Source organism: Schistocerca gregaria, chromosome 3 (genome assembly GCF_023897955.1).
Source record: "Schistocerca gregaria isolate iqSchGreg1 chromosome 3, iqSchGreg1.2, whole genome shotgun sequence".
NCBI lineage: Eukaryota > Metazoa > Arthropoda > Insecta > Orthoptera > Acrididae > Schistocerca > Schistocerca gregaria.
In genome coordinates this window covers 737795151-737813768 of record NC_064922.1, presented here as the reverse complement: position 1 = coordinate 737813768, position 18618 = coordinate 737795151, and the positions used below count along the sequence as shown (strand labels likewise).

Here is an 18618-nt window from a genome sequence, read left to right as displayed (position 1 = left end):
TCCCCTTTCTAACAGTACTTGCATCTGTCTAGCGTTTGTATTTGTAATGGAAACCCATATTTTTAGCACAATTTTTAGTGATGTTTTACCACCAATTAAGAGTTCACTTTCTTTTAAAGAGACTGATAACTTAGCTACAGTTGGATCTCTTTTCTACTGTAGTAAGCAAAAACATGCCTGCAAATTGCATCAGTCTGGAAAGAATCTAGATTTGTGCCAGGACTAGGCTGCTTTTTCTTCTTTCCCAGGGCCGTTAAAAATGTATTATTTGATCCAGACACCTCGGAATCATTGCGGCTCACTTCAGTATCTTCCAAGTTTTGTAGTAATACTCCACTAATTCCAAGAGTTTTCGACGTATGTTCCACCACTTTATTGGCAAGAATTGATGGGTGTCCATGAATGCTTACGTAGTTTTGCTCCTGCTTGTACAACTCACAAGTTCTGCATAGTAACTCCAGTGGCTGGCTGTTTAGCGGCACCCCTCAACGCAAAGGATTGTCACTAGGTGAACTAAGTCTTTTCGGTGGCATTTTCCAAGTATGTAAACTAACAACGTAAGTACAACAAAAACATGTGGTAAACAACATACAATTCACATTGTTTACACATTCACTAAACAAAGCCGGCAACGCAGGAACTTTTATGTCACAGCACGTGAGTAACAGCAGTGCTCAATGCGCTGTGATACGCTGGCGCCCCACACTGAACGCTTCTTGTTCTTCACATGTTACACTGCCAATTTCATACGCAAATGTCAAGTGTAAAGTTTCAGCAGCCCGGGTATACACTATGCTTGTCTGTCCTCTTTTAGAATACTGTTGCGCGGTGGGATCCTTACCAGATCGCACTAACTGAGTGCATTGGAAAAGTTCAAAGAAATGCAGCACGTTTTGTATTATCGTGAAATATGGGATAGAGAGTCACAGAAATGATACAGGTTTTGGGCTAGACATCATTAAAAGAAAGGCATTTTTTCATTGTGACGGAATCTTCTCATGAAATTCTGATCACCAACTTTCTCCTCCAAATACGAAAATATTTTGTTGACACCGACCTACATAGGGAGGAACTATCACCAAAATAAAATAAGGGGAATCAGAGCTCGGACAGAAAGATATAGGTGTTCAGTCTTTACGCGCTCTATGCGAGATTGGAATAATAGAGAATTGTGAAGGTGATTCGATGAACCATCTGCCAGGCACTTGAATGTGATTTGCAGAGTATCCATGTAGATGTAGATGATGAACTTATTTTTTACCGAGCCTAATTTCTTGTCATTTTCACCTTGCATACTGATGTTAAGTATCTGACTTAAGGAAATCTGAAATCTCACGACAGAAACAATAAATAACTGAGAAATGAAGTAAACATGATTAAAGAAGCAATCTTAGGAATTCACTCTGAAATAGTTGACTTAGCATTTACAAGAACAAAAAAGCAACTTTGTGCTGTTATCCATTCTCAGTTTACACAATGTAGAGAATTTCATTTGATTTACAGAGAGAACACTAAGACGCATTCTATACGAAGCTGTCCAATTCCTATTCATCAAATGTCAAACTCCAAAGAAATTACTAACAAAGTATATGGTATTGTTTGCAGATGATGCTATCATTCACCATTTTGTAAAGGCAATCAAAACCAGCTGTAAGATATCTGCATGGCGTGAAAAGTAGCAATTGACTCTAAAATATGAAAAATGTTAAGTCATCCACACGAGTACTAGAAGGAAACTACTAAATTTTGGTTACACTATAAATCCAACAAATCTGAAGGCTGTCAATTCAACTAAACATTTAGGGATTACAACTTCAAGTAACTCAAATTAGAATAATCATGTAGATAATGCTGTGGGGAGAGCAAACCAAATACTGCCATTTATTGGTAGAAAGCTTAGAAAATACAGCAGGGCTACTAAAGAGACCGCTTAAACTACACTTGCCCACTCTCTTCGGGAGTATTGCATTGCACTGTGGGATCTGCATCTATTGGGATTGACAGAGGATACTGATAACGTCCTAAGAAGGGAAACTCATTCTGTATTATCGCAAAATAGGGGAGTGTGTGCCGTGGATATGATAAGAAAACTGGGTTGGCAATCGTTGAAACAAAGGTGTTTTCAACTGTGGCAGGATCTTCTTGTGAAATTTCTATCAACAACTTTCTCCTCAGAGTGTGAAAACATTTTGTTGACACCCACTTATGTAGGGTGAAATGATCGTAACAGAATAAGAGAAACCAGAGCCTACACACAAAGATTTAAGTGTTCGCTTTTCCCCACATGCAGTTTGAGGATGGAATGGCAGAGAAATAGCTTGGAGGTGGTTCAAATAACCCTCTTGCAGACAATTAATTGTGAACTGCAGAGAAATCATACTTACAAGAAGTTGGTAACTGTAGCTACAGACTGTAGGGACACTACACCAAATTCAGAACACAATGTACACCTGGACTACAAAAAGCCATCTACATTTGCAGAAAGAATATATATCTGTAATGGAAATTTGCGTAACTTTCACAAATAGCATAAATTATTATTCTCACTAATAGTGTATTTTTGACTTCTACGTTTAAATAGAGATAATATGTGACAGTGACGAATAAAATTTGAACAATTAACACACTATGTTATGAAACTGACAAAATTAAGCTACATAGGAAAATGCAGTCCTAAAATAAAACCTATAGGCACTAACCTTGGTCTCCTAGTTGGTCTGTAGCCATAATAAGATGACCCTCTACCTCTGCTTCCTCGGTACCCTCTGCCTCGAGGAGGACGATTCGTCATACTTAAACCAGGGCGATTTGTTCTCTTCGGCATTACCTGAAATAGTAAGGAGAATAGCACAATATTTCTCAATCCAAAGAACAAAACTATGCAAATAAATTATAACAGCAAATGTAACAGCACATATTTCAAGTGATTCTTTCTACTGTTCACAGTAATAAGGTATGTCAACAAGCATAGACTTTATAAAAACCTAACAAATTATAGAAGGCCATACACAATAGAATGATGCAGCACCTTAGACTGCTGCAGCACTCAAGAGTGGCAAATATTCAAGAGTGAGTGCGTGCATGCTTTTTCCCCCTCTCGTTTTTACCAATTTAATCATGCAGTATCTTAGCTCAAATGAGCATGAAACACATGGTAATACAACCTACTTGATATTGTGCAGAATGTCTCATTTAATGATAAACACTGATCAAAGTTGCTACAACAAAACTGGTACATCAATTCAGTCTTTAAGATATGCTAAGAAAAAAAATGAAGATCTGGAAGCCTTTGCCCAGTCTTGTGAAATAGTGAGTAGGACCACCTACGTGAACAATGTAAAGTACAGGTTGGAATATCAACAACATTATACTTTCACACAAGCATGCAAGCCTCCAGCCTGAATGCAAATGTGTCATACTTAATGGTAGCTGCAATCCACAGTGGGACGAAGAGGGTGAGGGATAGCAGGGTATGAGTGAGTAGGGTATGAGGAGGGAAGAAGTCAGCACAGCCTGGTAGAGGGTGCAGGAACTAGAAGGCAGGACAAGGCTGCCAGGCACAGCATTGGGAGGCTGAATGGGAGGGAGGAGGCTGGGGGAATGGGAAGCAGAAAAGTAGAGGAGCAGAGAGGAGGGAAAGACTGATGGATACATTGTCTGATGGCAGTGCACATCAGCGGACATTAACAGGGAGGAGGTGATAGGACAGGGGGCAGTAACTATTGAGTGGAACACCCCACACAAAGATTCTTCCCACCCATCTTAAAGCAGGGTTTTGTCATCCACCCAACCTCCATAACATCCTAGACCATCCCTATGCCACTCCCAATCCCAGCCCTGTGCCACAGGGATCATATGCCTGTTGAAGTCCAGGTGCAAGACTTGTCCAGTCCACCTGCACAGCACTTCCTATTCCACTCTTGTTACAAGCTTATACTATCCAATCAGAGTTGTCCATCAGGATGAACGGCCAATGTCAAACAGGGGTCAAGATTGTGGTAGATCACCCTGTGGCGCAACATGCAGCTGAATATAGAACGCTGATTTAAATGGTTGCTTTGCAATCTGGCCCATCTGGTTCCTCCCCTAAGTCACCAGTTTTTATGAACTGCACAGATGGGAGTTATCTTTACCCTACATTCTCGAGAGAGAGAGCGTGAGTGTGAGCGTGTGTACTTTTTTACTTCCTAAGGAAGGCTTTTTACCAAAAGCTCAAAGTGTAACAGTCTTTTCATTGTGCCTATCTACAGCTCAATGTGTCATCTTTATGGTGAGCAGCCATCCTCCCTTTTCATAAGATTGTTAACTGAATGATGTTATCACCATAGTTAGTACTCTGCGTCAGAGCAACTTGCCTCTAATGGCGTTCACAAGACACCATGACAGCTGACTTTTCATAACCACATTTTAGTGTATCTTTTTAAGTGGTTGCTTGGTTTTCTGGATAGTGGTAAACCTATTGTCTGACCACACCCAGGAACCAGTTGCAAAGGAGCAGCCATTCATCGCCCATCATCCCATACTGACAAAACTGAACCATATCCTTTGCAAGGGGGTTTCAATTTTTTCACCATCGCATCCCGAAACGAGGACCATACTGTCCACCAGCCCCGTGGAAGACCCATATGCAACACATGTCCAATACACCCATCAAGGATACATCTTATTCTGTCCTGCCACAGGTTTATCCTATCCTGCCAGAAGCACTGTCATTGTTAAAACAGTCAGGTCTGTACTGGCTATGCAGTAATTTCTGTACAGCATTTTTGTACCACATGAATGACTGAATTACCTGTACGGAGTTGTCCTTGAAATAAATCCTCCAATACCGAAACCCTCCCAGCCTCAAACCTCTGCTAGCCGCCGACCCTATTATCACACACTTATTCATCCACCAAGGACTTTCAATTACGATACTTACTCTCATATTGTCATGTAAGTGACATGTGACTTGACCTCTTCCAAATTAATTTTATACAAGTTCTTCTTTCCTTCTTAATAGCATTTCCACATAAAACTAACACATAAAATGTCGGACTATGAACACACATCAAGAAAGCTTGTGGAATTTAAAGCAAAACTGCAGAACCCCTTTCATATTTTCAATTGTCAAATTTGTCACTGTAGCCTGTGACTTTGCAAACCATATGTTAAAAAAACACCACACCACACCACACATACGTTGAGAGGGGGGGGGGGGGAAAACACCATACGCCGAGGGGGGGAAAAACACCATACGCCGAGGGGGGGAAAAACACCATACGCCGAGGGGGGGAAAAACACCATACGCCGAGGGGGGGAAAAACACCATACGCCGAGGGGGGGAAAAACACCATACGCCGAGGGGGGGAAAAACACCATACGCCGAGGGGGGGAAAAACACCATACGCCGAGGGGGGGAAAAACACCATACGCCGAGGGGGGGAAAAACACCATACGCCGAGGGGGGGAAAAACACCATACGCCGAGGGGGGGAAAAACACCATACGCCGAGGGGGGGAAAAACACCATACGCCGAGGGGGGGAAAAACACCATACGCCGAGGGGGGGAAAAACACCATACGCCGAGGGGGGGAAAAACACCATACGCCGAGGGGGGGAAAAACACCATACGCCGAGGGGGGGAAAAACACCATACGCCGAGGGGGGGAAAAACACCATACGCCGAGGGGGGGAAAAACACCATACGCCGAGGGGGGGAAAAACACCATACGCCGAGGGGGGGAAAAACACCATACGCCGAGGGGGGGAAAAACACCATACGCCGAGGGGGGGAAAAACACCATACGCCGAGGGGGGGGAAAAACACCATACGCCGAGGGGGGGAAAAACACCATACGCCGAGGGGGGGAAAAACACCATACGCCGAGGGGGGGAAAAACACCATACGCCGAGGGGGGGAAAAACACCATACGCCGAGGGGGGGAAAAACACCATACGCCGAGGGGGGGAAAAACACCATACGCCGAGGGGGGGAAAAACACCATACGCCGAGGGGGGGAAAAACACCATACGCCGAGGGGGGGAAAAACACCATACGCCGAGGGGGGGAAAAACACCATACGCCGAGGGGGGGAAAAACACCATACGCCGAGGGGGGGAAAAACACCATACGCCGAGGGGGGGAAAAACACCATACGCCGAGGGGGGGAAAAACACCATACGCCGAGGGGGGGAAAAACACCATACGCCGAGGGGGGGAAAAACACCATACGCCGAGGGGGGGAAAAACACCATACGCCGAGGGGGGGGAAAAACACCATACGCCGAGGGGGGGGAAAAACACCATACGCCGAGGGGGGGAAAAACACCATACGCCGAGGGGGGGAAAAACACCATACGCCGAGGGGGGGAAAAACACCATACGCCGAGGGGGGGAAAAACACCATACGCCGAGGGGGGGAAAAACACCATACGCCGAGGGGGGGAAAAACACCATACGCCGAGGGGGGGAAAAACACCATACGCCGAGGGGGGGAAAAACACCATACGCCGAGGGGGGGAAAAACACCATACGCCGAGGGGGGGAAAAACACCATACGCCGAGGGGGGGAAAAACACCATACGCCGAGGGGGGGAAAAACACCATACGCCGAGGGGGGGAAAAACACCATACGCCGAGGGGGGGAAAAACACCATACGCCGAGGGGGGGAAAAACACCATACGCCGAGGGGGGGAAAAACACCATACGCCGAGGGGGGGAAAAACACCATACGCCGAGGGGGGGAAAAACACCATACGCCGAGGGGGGGAAAAACACCATACGCCGAGGGGGGGAAAAACACCATACGCCGAGGGGGGGAAAAACACCATACGCCGAGGGGGGGAAAAACACCATACGCCGAGGGGGGGAAAAACACCATACGCCGAGGGGGGGAAAAACACCATACGCCGAGGGGGGGAAAAACACCATACGCCGAGGGGGGGAAAAACACCATACGCCGAGGGGGGGAAAAACACCATACGCCGAGGGGGGGAAAAACACCATACGCCGAGGGGGGGAAAAACACCATACGCCGAGGGGGGGAAAAACACCATACGCCGAGGGGGGGAAAAACACCATACGCCGAGGGGGGGAAAAACACCATACGCCGAGGGGGGGAAAAACACCATACGCCGAGGGGGGGAAAAACACCATACGCCGAGGGGGGGAAAAACACCATACGCCGAGGGGGGGAAAAACACCATACGCCGAGGGGGGGAAAAACACCATACGCCGAGGGGGGGAAAAACACCATACGCCGAGGGGGGGAAAAACACCATACGCCGAGGGGGGGAAAAACACCATACGCCGAGGGGGGGAAAAACACCATACGCCGAGGGGGGGAAAAACACCATACGCCGAGGGGGGGAAAAACACCATACGCCGAACACCATACGCCGAGGGGGGGAAAAACACCATACGCCGAACACCATACGCCGAGGGGGGGAAAAACACCATACGCCGAACACCATACGCCGAGGGGGGGAAAAACACCATACGCCGAACACCATACGCCGAGGGGGGGAAAAACACCATACGCCGAACACCATACGCCGAGGGGGGGAAAAACACCATACGCCGAACACCATACGCCGAGGGGGGGAAAAACACCATACGCCGAACACCATACGCCGAGGGGGGGAAAAACACCATACGCCGAACACCATACGCCGAGGGGGGGAAAAACACCATACGCCGAACACCATACGCCGAGGGGGGGAAAAACACCATACGCCGAACACCATACGCCGAGGGGGGGAAAAACACCATACGCCGAGGGGGGGAAAAACACCATACGCCGAGGGGGGGAAAAACACCATACGCCGAGGGGGGGAAAAACACCATACGCCGAGGGGGGGAAAAACACCATACGCCGAGGGGGGGAAAAACACCATACGCCGAGGGGGGGAAAAACACCATACGCCGAGGGGGGGAAAAACACCATACGCCGAGGGGGGGAAAAACACCATACGCCGAGGGGGGGAAAAACACCATACGCCGAGGGGGGGAAAAACACCATACGCCGAGGGGGGGAAAAACACCATACGCCGAGGGGGGGAAAAACACCATACGCCGAGGGGGGGAAAAACACCATACGCCGAGGGGGGGAAAAACACCATACGCCGAGGGGGGGAAAAACACCATACGCCGAGGGGGGGAAAAACACCATACGCCGAGGGGGGGAAAAACACCATACGCCGAGGGGGGGAAAAACACCATACGCCGAGGGGGGGAAAAACACCATACGCCGAGGGGGGGAAAAACACCATACGCCGAGGGGGGGAAAAACACCATACGCCGAGGGGGGGAAAAACACCATACGCCGAGGGGGGGAAAAACACCATACGCCGAGGGGGGGAAAAACACCATACGCCGAGGGGGGGAAAAACACCATACGCCGAGGGGGGGAAAAACACCATACGCCGAGGGGGGGAAAAACACCATACGCCGAGGGGGGGAAAAACACCATACGCCGAGGGGGGGAAAAACACCATACGCCGAGGGGGGGAAAAACACCATACGCCGAGGGGGGGAAAAACACCATACGCCGAGGGGGGAAAAACACCATACGCCGAGGGGGGAAAAACACCATACGCCGAGGGGGGAAAAACACCATACGCCGAGGGGGGAAAAACACCATACGCCGAGGGGGGAAAAACACCATACGCCGAGGGGGGAAAAACACCATACGCCGAGGGGGGAAAAACACCATACGCCGAGGGGGGAAAAACACCATACGCCGAGGGGGGAAAAACACCATACGCCGAGGGGGGAAAAACACCATACGCCGAGGGGGGAAAAACACCATACGCCGAGGGGGGAAAAACACCATACGCCGAGGGGGGAAAAACACCATACGCCGAGGGGGGAAAAACACCATACGCCGAGGGGGGAAAAACACCATACGCCGAGGGGGGAAAAACACCATACGCCGAGGGGGGAAAAACACCATACGCCGAGGGGGGAAAAACACCATACGCCGAGGGGGGAAAAACACCATACGCCGAGGGGGGAAAAACACCATACGCCGAGGGGGGAAAAACACCATACGCCGAGGGGGGAAAAACACCATACGCCGAGGGGGGAAAAACACCATACGCCGAGGGGGGAAAAACACCATACGCCGAGGGGGGAAAAACACCATACGCCGAGGGGGGAAAAACACCATACGCCGAGGGGGGAAAAACACCATACGCCGAGAAAAACACCATACGCCGAGAAAAACACCATACGCCGAGAAAAACACCATACGCCGAGAAAAACACCATACGCCGAGAAAAACACCATACGTTGAGAAAAACACCATACGTTACAGAAAAATTCTATCTTCATGACACAACATTGATCAGAACTTTAGTTGTTACGAAAGTGTTCACTTTCCAAAAAACTAGGATACTAGTAGTAAGTACTAATAATTGTTCAAAAAACATTTCACTTTGGAAGCCTTTTTCTCATTATGTTTAATGCTTTCACTGTTTCAAATGTGCTCTCTACATTCTGTGCAGAGGACAACTTACTTTATAGTTGTACTGCTCATGAAACGCTGGTGCCTGTGCTGAGAGAGGTATTCCAGCCAAAACAAGATACCTGACACTATTTTTTTTTTAATCACTACATGAAAAAGTTTGATTTTTGGTACCACAGCTACAGCTCACATGATGTCTAAAGGCAAGAACACCTGATGCAGATTTGTTGAGACAAATACAACTTTTCTCGGAATAACAATTATCTAATGAAAGGGCGTTGACACAGATTTCAATAATTATTTATTTGATTTGTACTGTATTATAAGTAAAAATGTAATATACAACAAAATTAACCTCAAACACAAACCGAAATTGTATTTGATTGTCAACTGGTGCTACCACATAGAGTATTAATATTGTGCATAATGCATATATGTGGGTACATTTGACCGTTGTTAAATGTGAATTACATGAAAAATTACTGGTAGGAAAGACTAACACAAAAGACTATCATGTAGTAGTATGTTGTCATTTTTCACCATCAATGGACATTATGAGTATAAACTAACTTGAACAGCATTACAGTGAGAGATCGCATTTATTATTCATTGAACAAGCAAACATCTAACATCTTCTGCGAAAAACTCGCGGTATTGCTGAGTGAAAACATCAAAAAACCACAGATATCTCGACAGGTAACCCTACCTGTTATTTTAAAGGCATTTTCCAATGGGTGCCCTGAAAATAACAAGGTTTGGAGTTTGACAGATTTATTTGGTTGCATTTTGTGATTTATTAGAGCATGATAGGAAAAGCTTGGCTTCTCTTTGGGCCATACACTAAACATTATAGTCTACATCCTTCACAGGATACAAATCCCTAATCAATGTAGGCTAAGAAGTTCTACACATTATTATACAGTTGATATGTTGACAAACATTCCTTAAATCACTAGGCTTTGAAACAACATAATACTGTTGTCATTACTATCAAATTCTGTGTCCAAATCTTTTACTGTAAACTTATGACGACAGGCTCAAGGTGTATCTATCTTCATCTTCTTATCAAAGTATTTTTCCTGTGTTTTGCACAGTGTACTGACACTGTGTGTGTGTGTGTGTGTGTGTGTGTGTGTGTGTGTGAGAGAGAGAGAGAGAGAGAGAGAGAGAGAGAGAGAGAGAGAGAGAGAGAGAGAGAGAGAATGGAACAAATGGTTAAGGGATGAAACCCAACAAGATCTCACACTAAAGGGGGCCTTAAAATGATCAAAAAAGTATCAGTGGATAAAGCAGTTGTGGTCTAGAGAGAGAAGACATTATTCTTAAATCTTTCAAGAATTGCAGCATAAGTAAAGCTCTCAATGCCAGTGAAGACCATTTTATAGATGAGGAGGGTAATGAAGAAGAAGAAGGTTCATATGACAATTTTTAAGGTCAGGCTTTGCTATCTAATAATAAAAATGATGATAAAAAACTGCTTAAAAATTAAGGTGCGTCTTACAGTCTGTAGCATCTCAGTCCGTAAAACACAATATGTATTATTTTGACTGAATGTCTGTACTGACCAGAAGATGGAGGGGGTACTGAATGCTCCTGCTGAGCTAGAAAAGTGAAATTATAGGCTAGACTGTATTACGGTGAATATAGACACTCATAGTATTAGCCTGGATAATACGCATGCAGGTATAATGCTCAAGGTGTTAGATTTGAAGAAGCTTTTGTGGAGAATTGTGAGCCGCGCACATTCCACACCCACAGACCAGGTGCACAGTTTGAGGTGCGTCACAGAAGTCTTATGACGTTAGCACCTACAGACGTCACTGGTCTTGGATGCATGCGCAGCATCTCCGCAATGCACTCTGCTGGCTGGCCTACAGCTCAGAGTTAGGCCCAGCCTGCCTTGTTCTCAGTCATATGTTGATATTCGGCATGCAGCCACTTCGTGGCAAGTGTCTTTCTTGTACACATATTCTAGACATAATGAAGTTTTGTGTTCATTATTACCTGTGTGTTCTTGCGGTCAGAACACATTGGCAATGTTTAGGGTCTTTTTTTCCCCAGCTGTTTTGTTGTTGGTTTTTTGCGTATTATTGTGACAGGAAGTCTCTGCTTCAAACATCAGTGAAATAACAGATGTAACAGTCATTCAAAAGGCTGTGCCGGTATTGCTCTCTCACTGTCTCCGGCTGTGTTCTTCTCTGCTCCCACCGTCTGATGAGGCTGCAGAAGATTGGGGAAGTGTACAAACACTGCCTAAGGCAACATTTCCAAGTCTTCCATGTTACGGATGCTGAGGTATGGCATGCACTGTTTTTGTCATGGATTTTTCCCGCCTTGTATCAAGTGTTACAGCAGTTGGCCCCATTGCAGGAATCTTTCTTCTTGTTGTTTGACTATTTATATTCATTGCTGTCCTCCTGCCACCGCTCCCTGTTGCTGTTGTGTGCATATTGTTATTCCAAACATGATCAGTGTACCCAACATTGTACTATCAGTCAGTAAGTGACAAAAGAATATTAGTGTGTCCCTCATTTTCTAACTTTAGTATTTTTGAGTGCTCGCCCTCTAATGCTGTTTGAATGATTAAATAATGTCTTCACAATATTTTGTTGTGATCAGAGCACTTTAACCCATACTGACTTGAGTACAAACTCACTTGAAAAAAACAATCTTTCACATTGTTCGCAGGTGTCGCACTGACATCATCTCAGGTTATCAGTATGTGCACATGCTGTGCTGTCAGTTGTTTGTTACCAACTGTGTTGCCCATATTTTCTAGTAGCAATGAGGTGTCACCACAATTAGGCAGTGTTTTTAATTGGGGTCTTAAACTCCAAATAGGTGGACCCAAATTAGCATCGAACAGGCAATCACTGGGAGTTTTATTTTTAACATATGGGAAATAAAATTAACCATTAATGAAAGTGCTAATCTTGTGAATCACAAGTGCATTATATTTTGAAAGAAAGTGAGAAGTCTGCTTAGAGCTAGTCAGCATTGTTAAAAAAACATACAAACTTGCACTTTGAGTGGAAAATACAGCGAAGAAATTTTTTTAAAAAAGTGTGAAGTACCATGACAAGAAGTTTATAAATAATCTGCACAACCTATATGATATCTCACATGCCAACTCTCTACAAACAATCAAGTTAGAAGAAGACAGAATACTTGGGCTTCAACAGAGGGAGTCCAGGCACAAAAGTTACAGTGCAGGAGTAGACTGAAAACTTACAGCTAAATAAAAAAGGTGGGCACAGAAAAAAGTGGAAGAAGAGAAAAGGCAAAAGAAACAAAAGTGCACAATATGTACTTCTGCATCTGCTAAACTTACTATTTCATTATCTGAAGAATCAGGTAAGGCATTTTCAAGTTCAGGCGTTTTGATGATACTGATGTTTTAGAATGTACTTCTTGTAGTATTTCATTGGAGGATGCTGCAAGGCGAGGTAGCAAGATTTTATTATAGAAAAATTATCGGCTGCCTTGGATAGATGCTAGCTGAGTAACAGATTCTATATATATTTTTCAAATAAAAGTAGAGGCTCTTGGTGACGATACTGAAGAGCTCTGTATTAATGAAATTTCTCTTTATAGACTCGGGCAGAAGAAAGCAGCTGAAACAATAGTCATCTTTCAAGAATGATGTAACTACACCTCTTTTTGTTTACTGGAATGGTAAACTGTTGCCAGCATTAAATGTCAAGAACACAAGAGAAGAAAGGCTTCACAACATTGTTTCATTTGGGGACAGTGAACAGCTCACTGGCCTTCCAAAATTATGGAATGATTGTGGTAAAGAGCAAGTGAACCCTGTTTGGAATGCATTAAAGTACTGGGGTATTGAAGACAATGTTTCAAGATCTGTGCTGCAATACAACTGCCTCTAACACTGCCTTACTGGGGCACACTTCTTACTTGAATAAAAATTAATATATTTCCCATGTCATTAGCACATGTAAGCACTTATTTTAAAAAGGATATTTGAATGTAAAGTACATGGTGTAATAAGCAGTCATGACATTTGTTAAAAATTTGATGGGAAACTGGAAAAATAAAGGTCAGTAATTTTCACACTAGCAAAAAGATCATTAATTAAATTATCAATGAGTCAGACTTTTATGAAAGTAAATTAAATAAAACAACTGTGAGAGGTGATTACCAGGAACTCTGAGAGTTTCTGCGCAATATTTATGGGAGGAGACGACAGGAAAAAAATTGAAAATATAGTCTCTTGGAGCAACACATCAGACAAGATGGATGGCTAGAGCAATTTATTGCTGAAAAATGTTTATAAGATGACAACTTGTATTAAACATTGAAAATAAAAATGCACTGAGAAATGTCACTTTTCATTGTTAAATGTTTATTTCAACCCGTGGCATCAGTGCACGGGATCTTTAAAAGTTACCAATTTGGGTCCAATCTTCTTAAAAGTTTTGAAATATATGAAAGGAAATATTCCACGATTTCAAAAACAACTATAATAAAATTTAATTGTCATTTGTGGTATTTATTAGAGGAGTTCTCACTCTTATCACCCTTTGATGAAGTAGATGTACAGACTAAAATCAAAACAGTAGCAAATTTCGACACAGAGAATCTACAAGTGGAAAAGAGATATATTCATTTTTGTGGAGAATTGGATGAACCATTACGTGTTAAGTTTCATTTTATTCTGAATACCATTTATTATTGACTTTGATTTGTTAATTTACACCGCTTAATCCAATCTCATCTTCGTGTCTGAGAAAACAGCTGCTGACTTCATGTCAAGCAAGCAACTGCTGAGATCTGTTCTTGTAACTGAAAATTACGAACACTACTTTTATCCAAGAATTTCCTATGACACTGAGCAGTAATTCATATTTAGACGCTAAAAGCATAGTTGAGGAGTCAAAAGCTGTTGACGAATTTGCTGGGTAAGTGTTTTAAATTAATGCAAAATGTTTCTTGACTACTGACCATAGATGGAGAGCAAAAGGAATCTGTATGGCATTGTGTTCAAGATCATCATAGACTGTACCTGAATTGCAAGAAGGAAACACCGAAATGAAAATATTCTTAAGAATACTAAAGGTATTTAATTTTCATTTTATGTGGTCATCAGGAACATTTACACTGACAAGGGAACCTCCCCATCCACCTCCCTCAGATTTAGTGGTAAGGGGGTCCGGTGGACAGCCCGTCAAAAACCGAACACAGGTCAAGCATGAAAACAGGAAGTCCTGACTCCTGAATTCCTTTTTTGTAACATAGTTCACATCAGTTGTTTTAATTTCTCTCTCTCTCTCTCTCTCTCTCTCTCTCTCTCTCTCTCTCTCTCTCTCTCTCTCTCTCTCTCTCTCTCTCTGTGTGTGTGTGTGTGTGTGTGTGTGTGTGTGTGTGTGTGTGTGTGTGTGTGTGTGTGTACGCGCACTCCTGTCTATATATTCGTAATGGTGTGAAAAATAAATGGCATAAGGGAGTTCTGAACGTGATATAACAACTTACCTGCAACACCATCGCTGTTTCTGGCTGCTCTTCATTGCACTTCTTGTTAGTGGAATTTTCACTGTTTCTATTTTGCCCCCCCCCCCCCCCCCCGCCCCCTTCCCAGTCTAACTGGGAGGCCAAGCACATGGTTCACACCTTAAAGAACCAAATGAAAAAATATTTGCAAGACTTTCCCATCGACGAGAGATTACTGTTTTTTCTAACACCCTAAAGGGGTACTCTCTACCATCCAGCTGACAGCCTACAGAGTCGCAATCAGCCAGCCTCCCTCTCTGTCATACACCGACATTCGGCCTATGTTTATTAGCCTCTGTTACAAGTGTCTGTTATCTGCTTGTTTTTGTGATCAACAGAGAAAAAGGAACAATCACTGAACATATTAAATTACAGATCACTAGTGTTAAATTAAAAGTAATTTAGAGACTCGGGATGATGACTTGAAAATATAATTAAAAGCTACCAACCAGAAATTAGATGAGCATGTCGGCGATTTCCACCGAGGTAAGTTAGAAATTAATAATAAAATAACAGAATTATAATGTAATATTTTAAATGTAACAAGGGAGTTATATATTTGTTTTTAAAACCATTAACTACATACTCTGTACAGGCGAATACTAAATAGAAATAAAACTCGGACACTAATAAAAGGACAACAACTACTGGTTCCCGTGGGCCTGCCAAGTTTCTCCACAGCACCAGCTGTGGACCCTGCTTTCCGGATTCTTGCTCACCATCGTGTTTCGCTGCACCACAGTTCTGGCCAGGGGCCACCAGGGTTCTCGCCAGGTACAGCAGTCTGGGTGCTTGGTTTTGATCAGCACCTCTGCTAATTACTGGCTATCATTGCACATCAGAATGGTCACTGTGTCCACACCTACCAGCCTGGAGACCAAGACATCTGGCACCATCAAAATTAGCTCTCGAGTCCGGGTGGGCACTCAATCCCTATCCCATCCACACCACCTCTTACGCCAGTGTGCCACTCCCTGGGTGCCAACTGTCCACCAGTGTTCCAGCCTCATTTTCTATCTGCACCAGTACCTCCGCTCAATGAGAATATGACTTCACAGCCTCCAGTGGTAGCTACGGTGCCCCTCACAAGTTCGATGTCTCGTGGCATTAGCTTATGGCGGAGTCGCCTCCACTTTCAACACTGCTCCTAGATGTTGGCATGGATCCTGCCTTGGACTGCCCATTGCCGGTCCTGTTGTCTCATGCACTGACAGGGGGGCTACCTGAGCCCTCCTTGCACCACATTTGCCAGCGTTCTAAGGTCGCCGCTGGCGGGAGTTGCCCTCCCCTCTCACCTCCAAGGCTTCTATGGATATGAGTGCCGTCACCATATCACAGCCATCCACAACTTGCCCAGGGAACCACTAACGCCCTGCCCCCAAGGGCAAACAGGTGTAGTGACCCTGCATAGATTCCACACACACGATTTGGGCGCGCAGCTGTAAGATGCTGCACAGAAGTCAGAGGACACTTGCAGTGGCAGAGGCCGCCATTCTGATGTGCACGCAGCCTCTTTGCAGTACTCTACCATCCAGCTGACAGCCTACAGAGTCGCAATCAGCCAGCCTCCCTCTCTGTCATACACCGACATTCGGCCTATGTTTATTAGCCTCTGTTACAAGTGTCTGTTATCTGCTTGTTTTTGTGATCAACAGAGAAAAAGGAACAATCACTGAACATAATAAATTACAGATCACTAGTGTTAAATTAAAAGTAATTTAGAGACTCGGGATGATGACTTGAAAATATAATTAAAAGCTACCAACCAGAAATTAGATGAGCATGTCGGCGATTTCCACCGAGGTAAGTTAGAAATTAATAATAAAATAACAGAATTATAATGTAATATTTTAAATGTAACAAGGGAGTTATATATTTGTTTTTAAAACCATTAACTACATACTCTGTACAGGCGAATACTAAATAGAAATAAAACTCGGACACTAATAAAAGTTTTAATATTTGAAAACAGTATAGATTTAAGTGAGAGATACCTTTCATATTCCCCTTTACAACCTTAGAGGCATATACCGATCACCTTTCTGAATAAAATATTCAGCAAAATATTACTGTATTAGCTGACATACCTATGTTGTCATATGACATTTGCAATCAGTTTATTTGGGAAAAATTGATCTTCAACATCAGCTGAACTTGTTGAACACTTATGCGACGGATTTATTTGTTGCAAATAGTTGCTTGGTTTTGTGTTGCCCAGCGGAATTTAATGTCTATTTATCTGATATTTCTGATGTTTTTGTACAATAATCTATTAACATTAAATGGAAAGATAACTTATGAAAAAAGATGGTGAGATTTACTTGTATTTTAGGTTTGTGATCTGTTTTCAGTTTATGTCACAATCAACAATGAAATATTTTATGGAGGTGGTACTGTACAGCTTTAATGAATTATGCAATACACAGCTGTAATGGTACATTTTATTACAGACGATCAATTTCAGTCTAGGATCAGACCATCATCGGGTCTAAAAACAGTCTCAGCTAGGCATTTGCGTAATTGGAGTAATTATTGGTAGTATGCTGTGTGTCACTGATATTTTATGTGTATACATAATACGTCCATTTGACCTCATATAATTTTTAACAACAAATGGACAATGTTACATATCTACAACTGGTGTCAATGATGGGACAATATACATCTGTGAACTGTTATCCGAATTACATAAATGCATGGCTGAAATGGTTTTTAGTCCCTATGATGATCTGACCATAGGTCGAAATCTATCGCCTCTAACAAAATACATCCCATTACATAATGCAGTTCTTAGGAAACGACAATGAATTTAAATACCTACAAAAGAGATCACACATTATCAATGGCGGCCTGTTATACTGGGCCAACACGGCAAATATCAACTAAAATTATGCCACTTCTCTTCAGATGTAGGATGGTATGCAAATGAAATGGACGAAAACATGTTTTGTAGCACGCTCCCCAAGATAACTAGAAATCAATGTTGGCTGCCAAAAAGATGGTCAGCTGTGCTACGCTTGACTGAGAAGGGACGCAATTGTCTGTTTTCAACTGCGCATGCTCTCATTTGGTGTCATCCATTTTGCCACTCTGAATGCTGAGTTGCTCACAGCACCAGATCAATATTTTTCTTTGAAATTGTGTGTAATTTACTGTGCAAGCATGGAGTATGAGGCATTTTCAAGGAGCAGCTGCTGTACTGGTTCTGTGGGCATGTAGTCAGCCTCACTGACTGGGAATGAATTGGATCTGGTTTCTTTCCTGCTGCTACCAACATATATATATATTTTTTTTCATTTTATTTTATCCCTCATGACAAACAATTATTTAAACATTTAAATATATTTAAACAGTTCTATTTATTTATGTAAAATTAATATATTTAATTTAGTTATGATTTCTACCCTGTAACCCAAATGGCTATAGACAGTAAAAAAAATTAAAATAAGATAAAATAAACAAATGAAATAAAAATAAAACACGAAACGAGTTACACGCAAATTTATCCTGAAAATTTTTCTCAAAGTGTTACCACAGCAATGAATTTATTAAATGAAGGTGGCATTTTCCACTTTCGTTTTAGTAATTTTATTTCTTCATAGATTTTTTTTCCTGATTCATTTTGGTCATAAATACTGTATTGTTAGTTTGACTGTTTGA

At 43.3% G+C, this 18618-nt stretch overlaps 1 protein-coding gene across 2 annotated transcripts in view; it reads right to left on the bottom strand.

The window, feature by feature from the left end:
* The window catches only part of LOC126354330 (polyadenylate-binding protein 2), a 108780-nt gene that overhangs the window by 17242 nt on the left and 72920 nt on the right, over positions 1 to 18618 (bottom strand). For both annotated transcript variants that reach the window (XM_050003894.1, XM_050003893.1), the window contains exon 6: positions 2700 to 2827. In XM_050003894.1, the coding sequence (XP_049859851.1) occupies positions 2700 to 2827 (128 nt within the window). The remainder of the gene's footprint in view (positions 1 to 2699; positions 2828 to 18618) is intronic.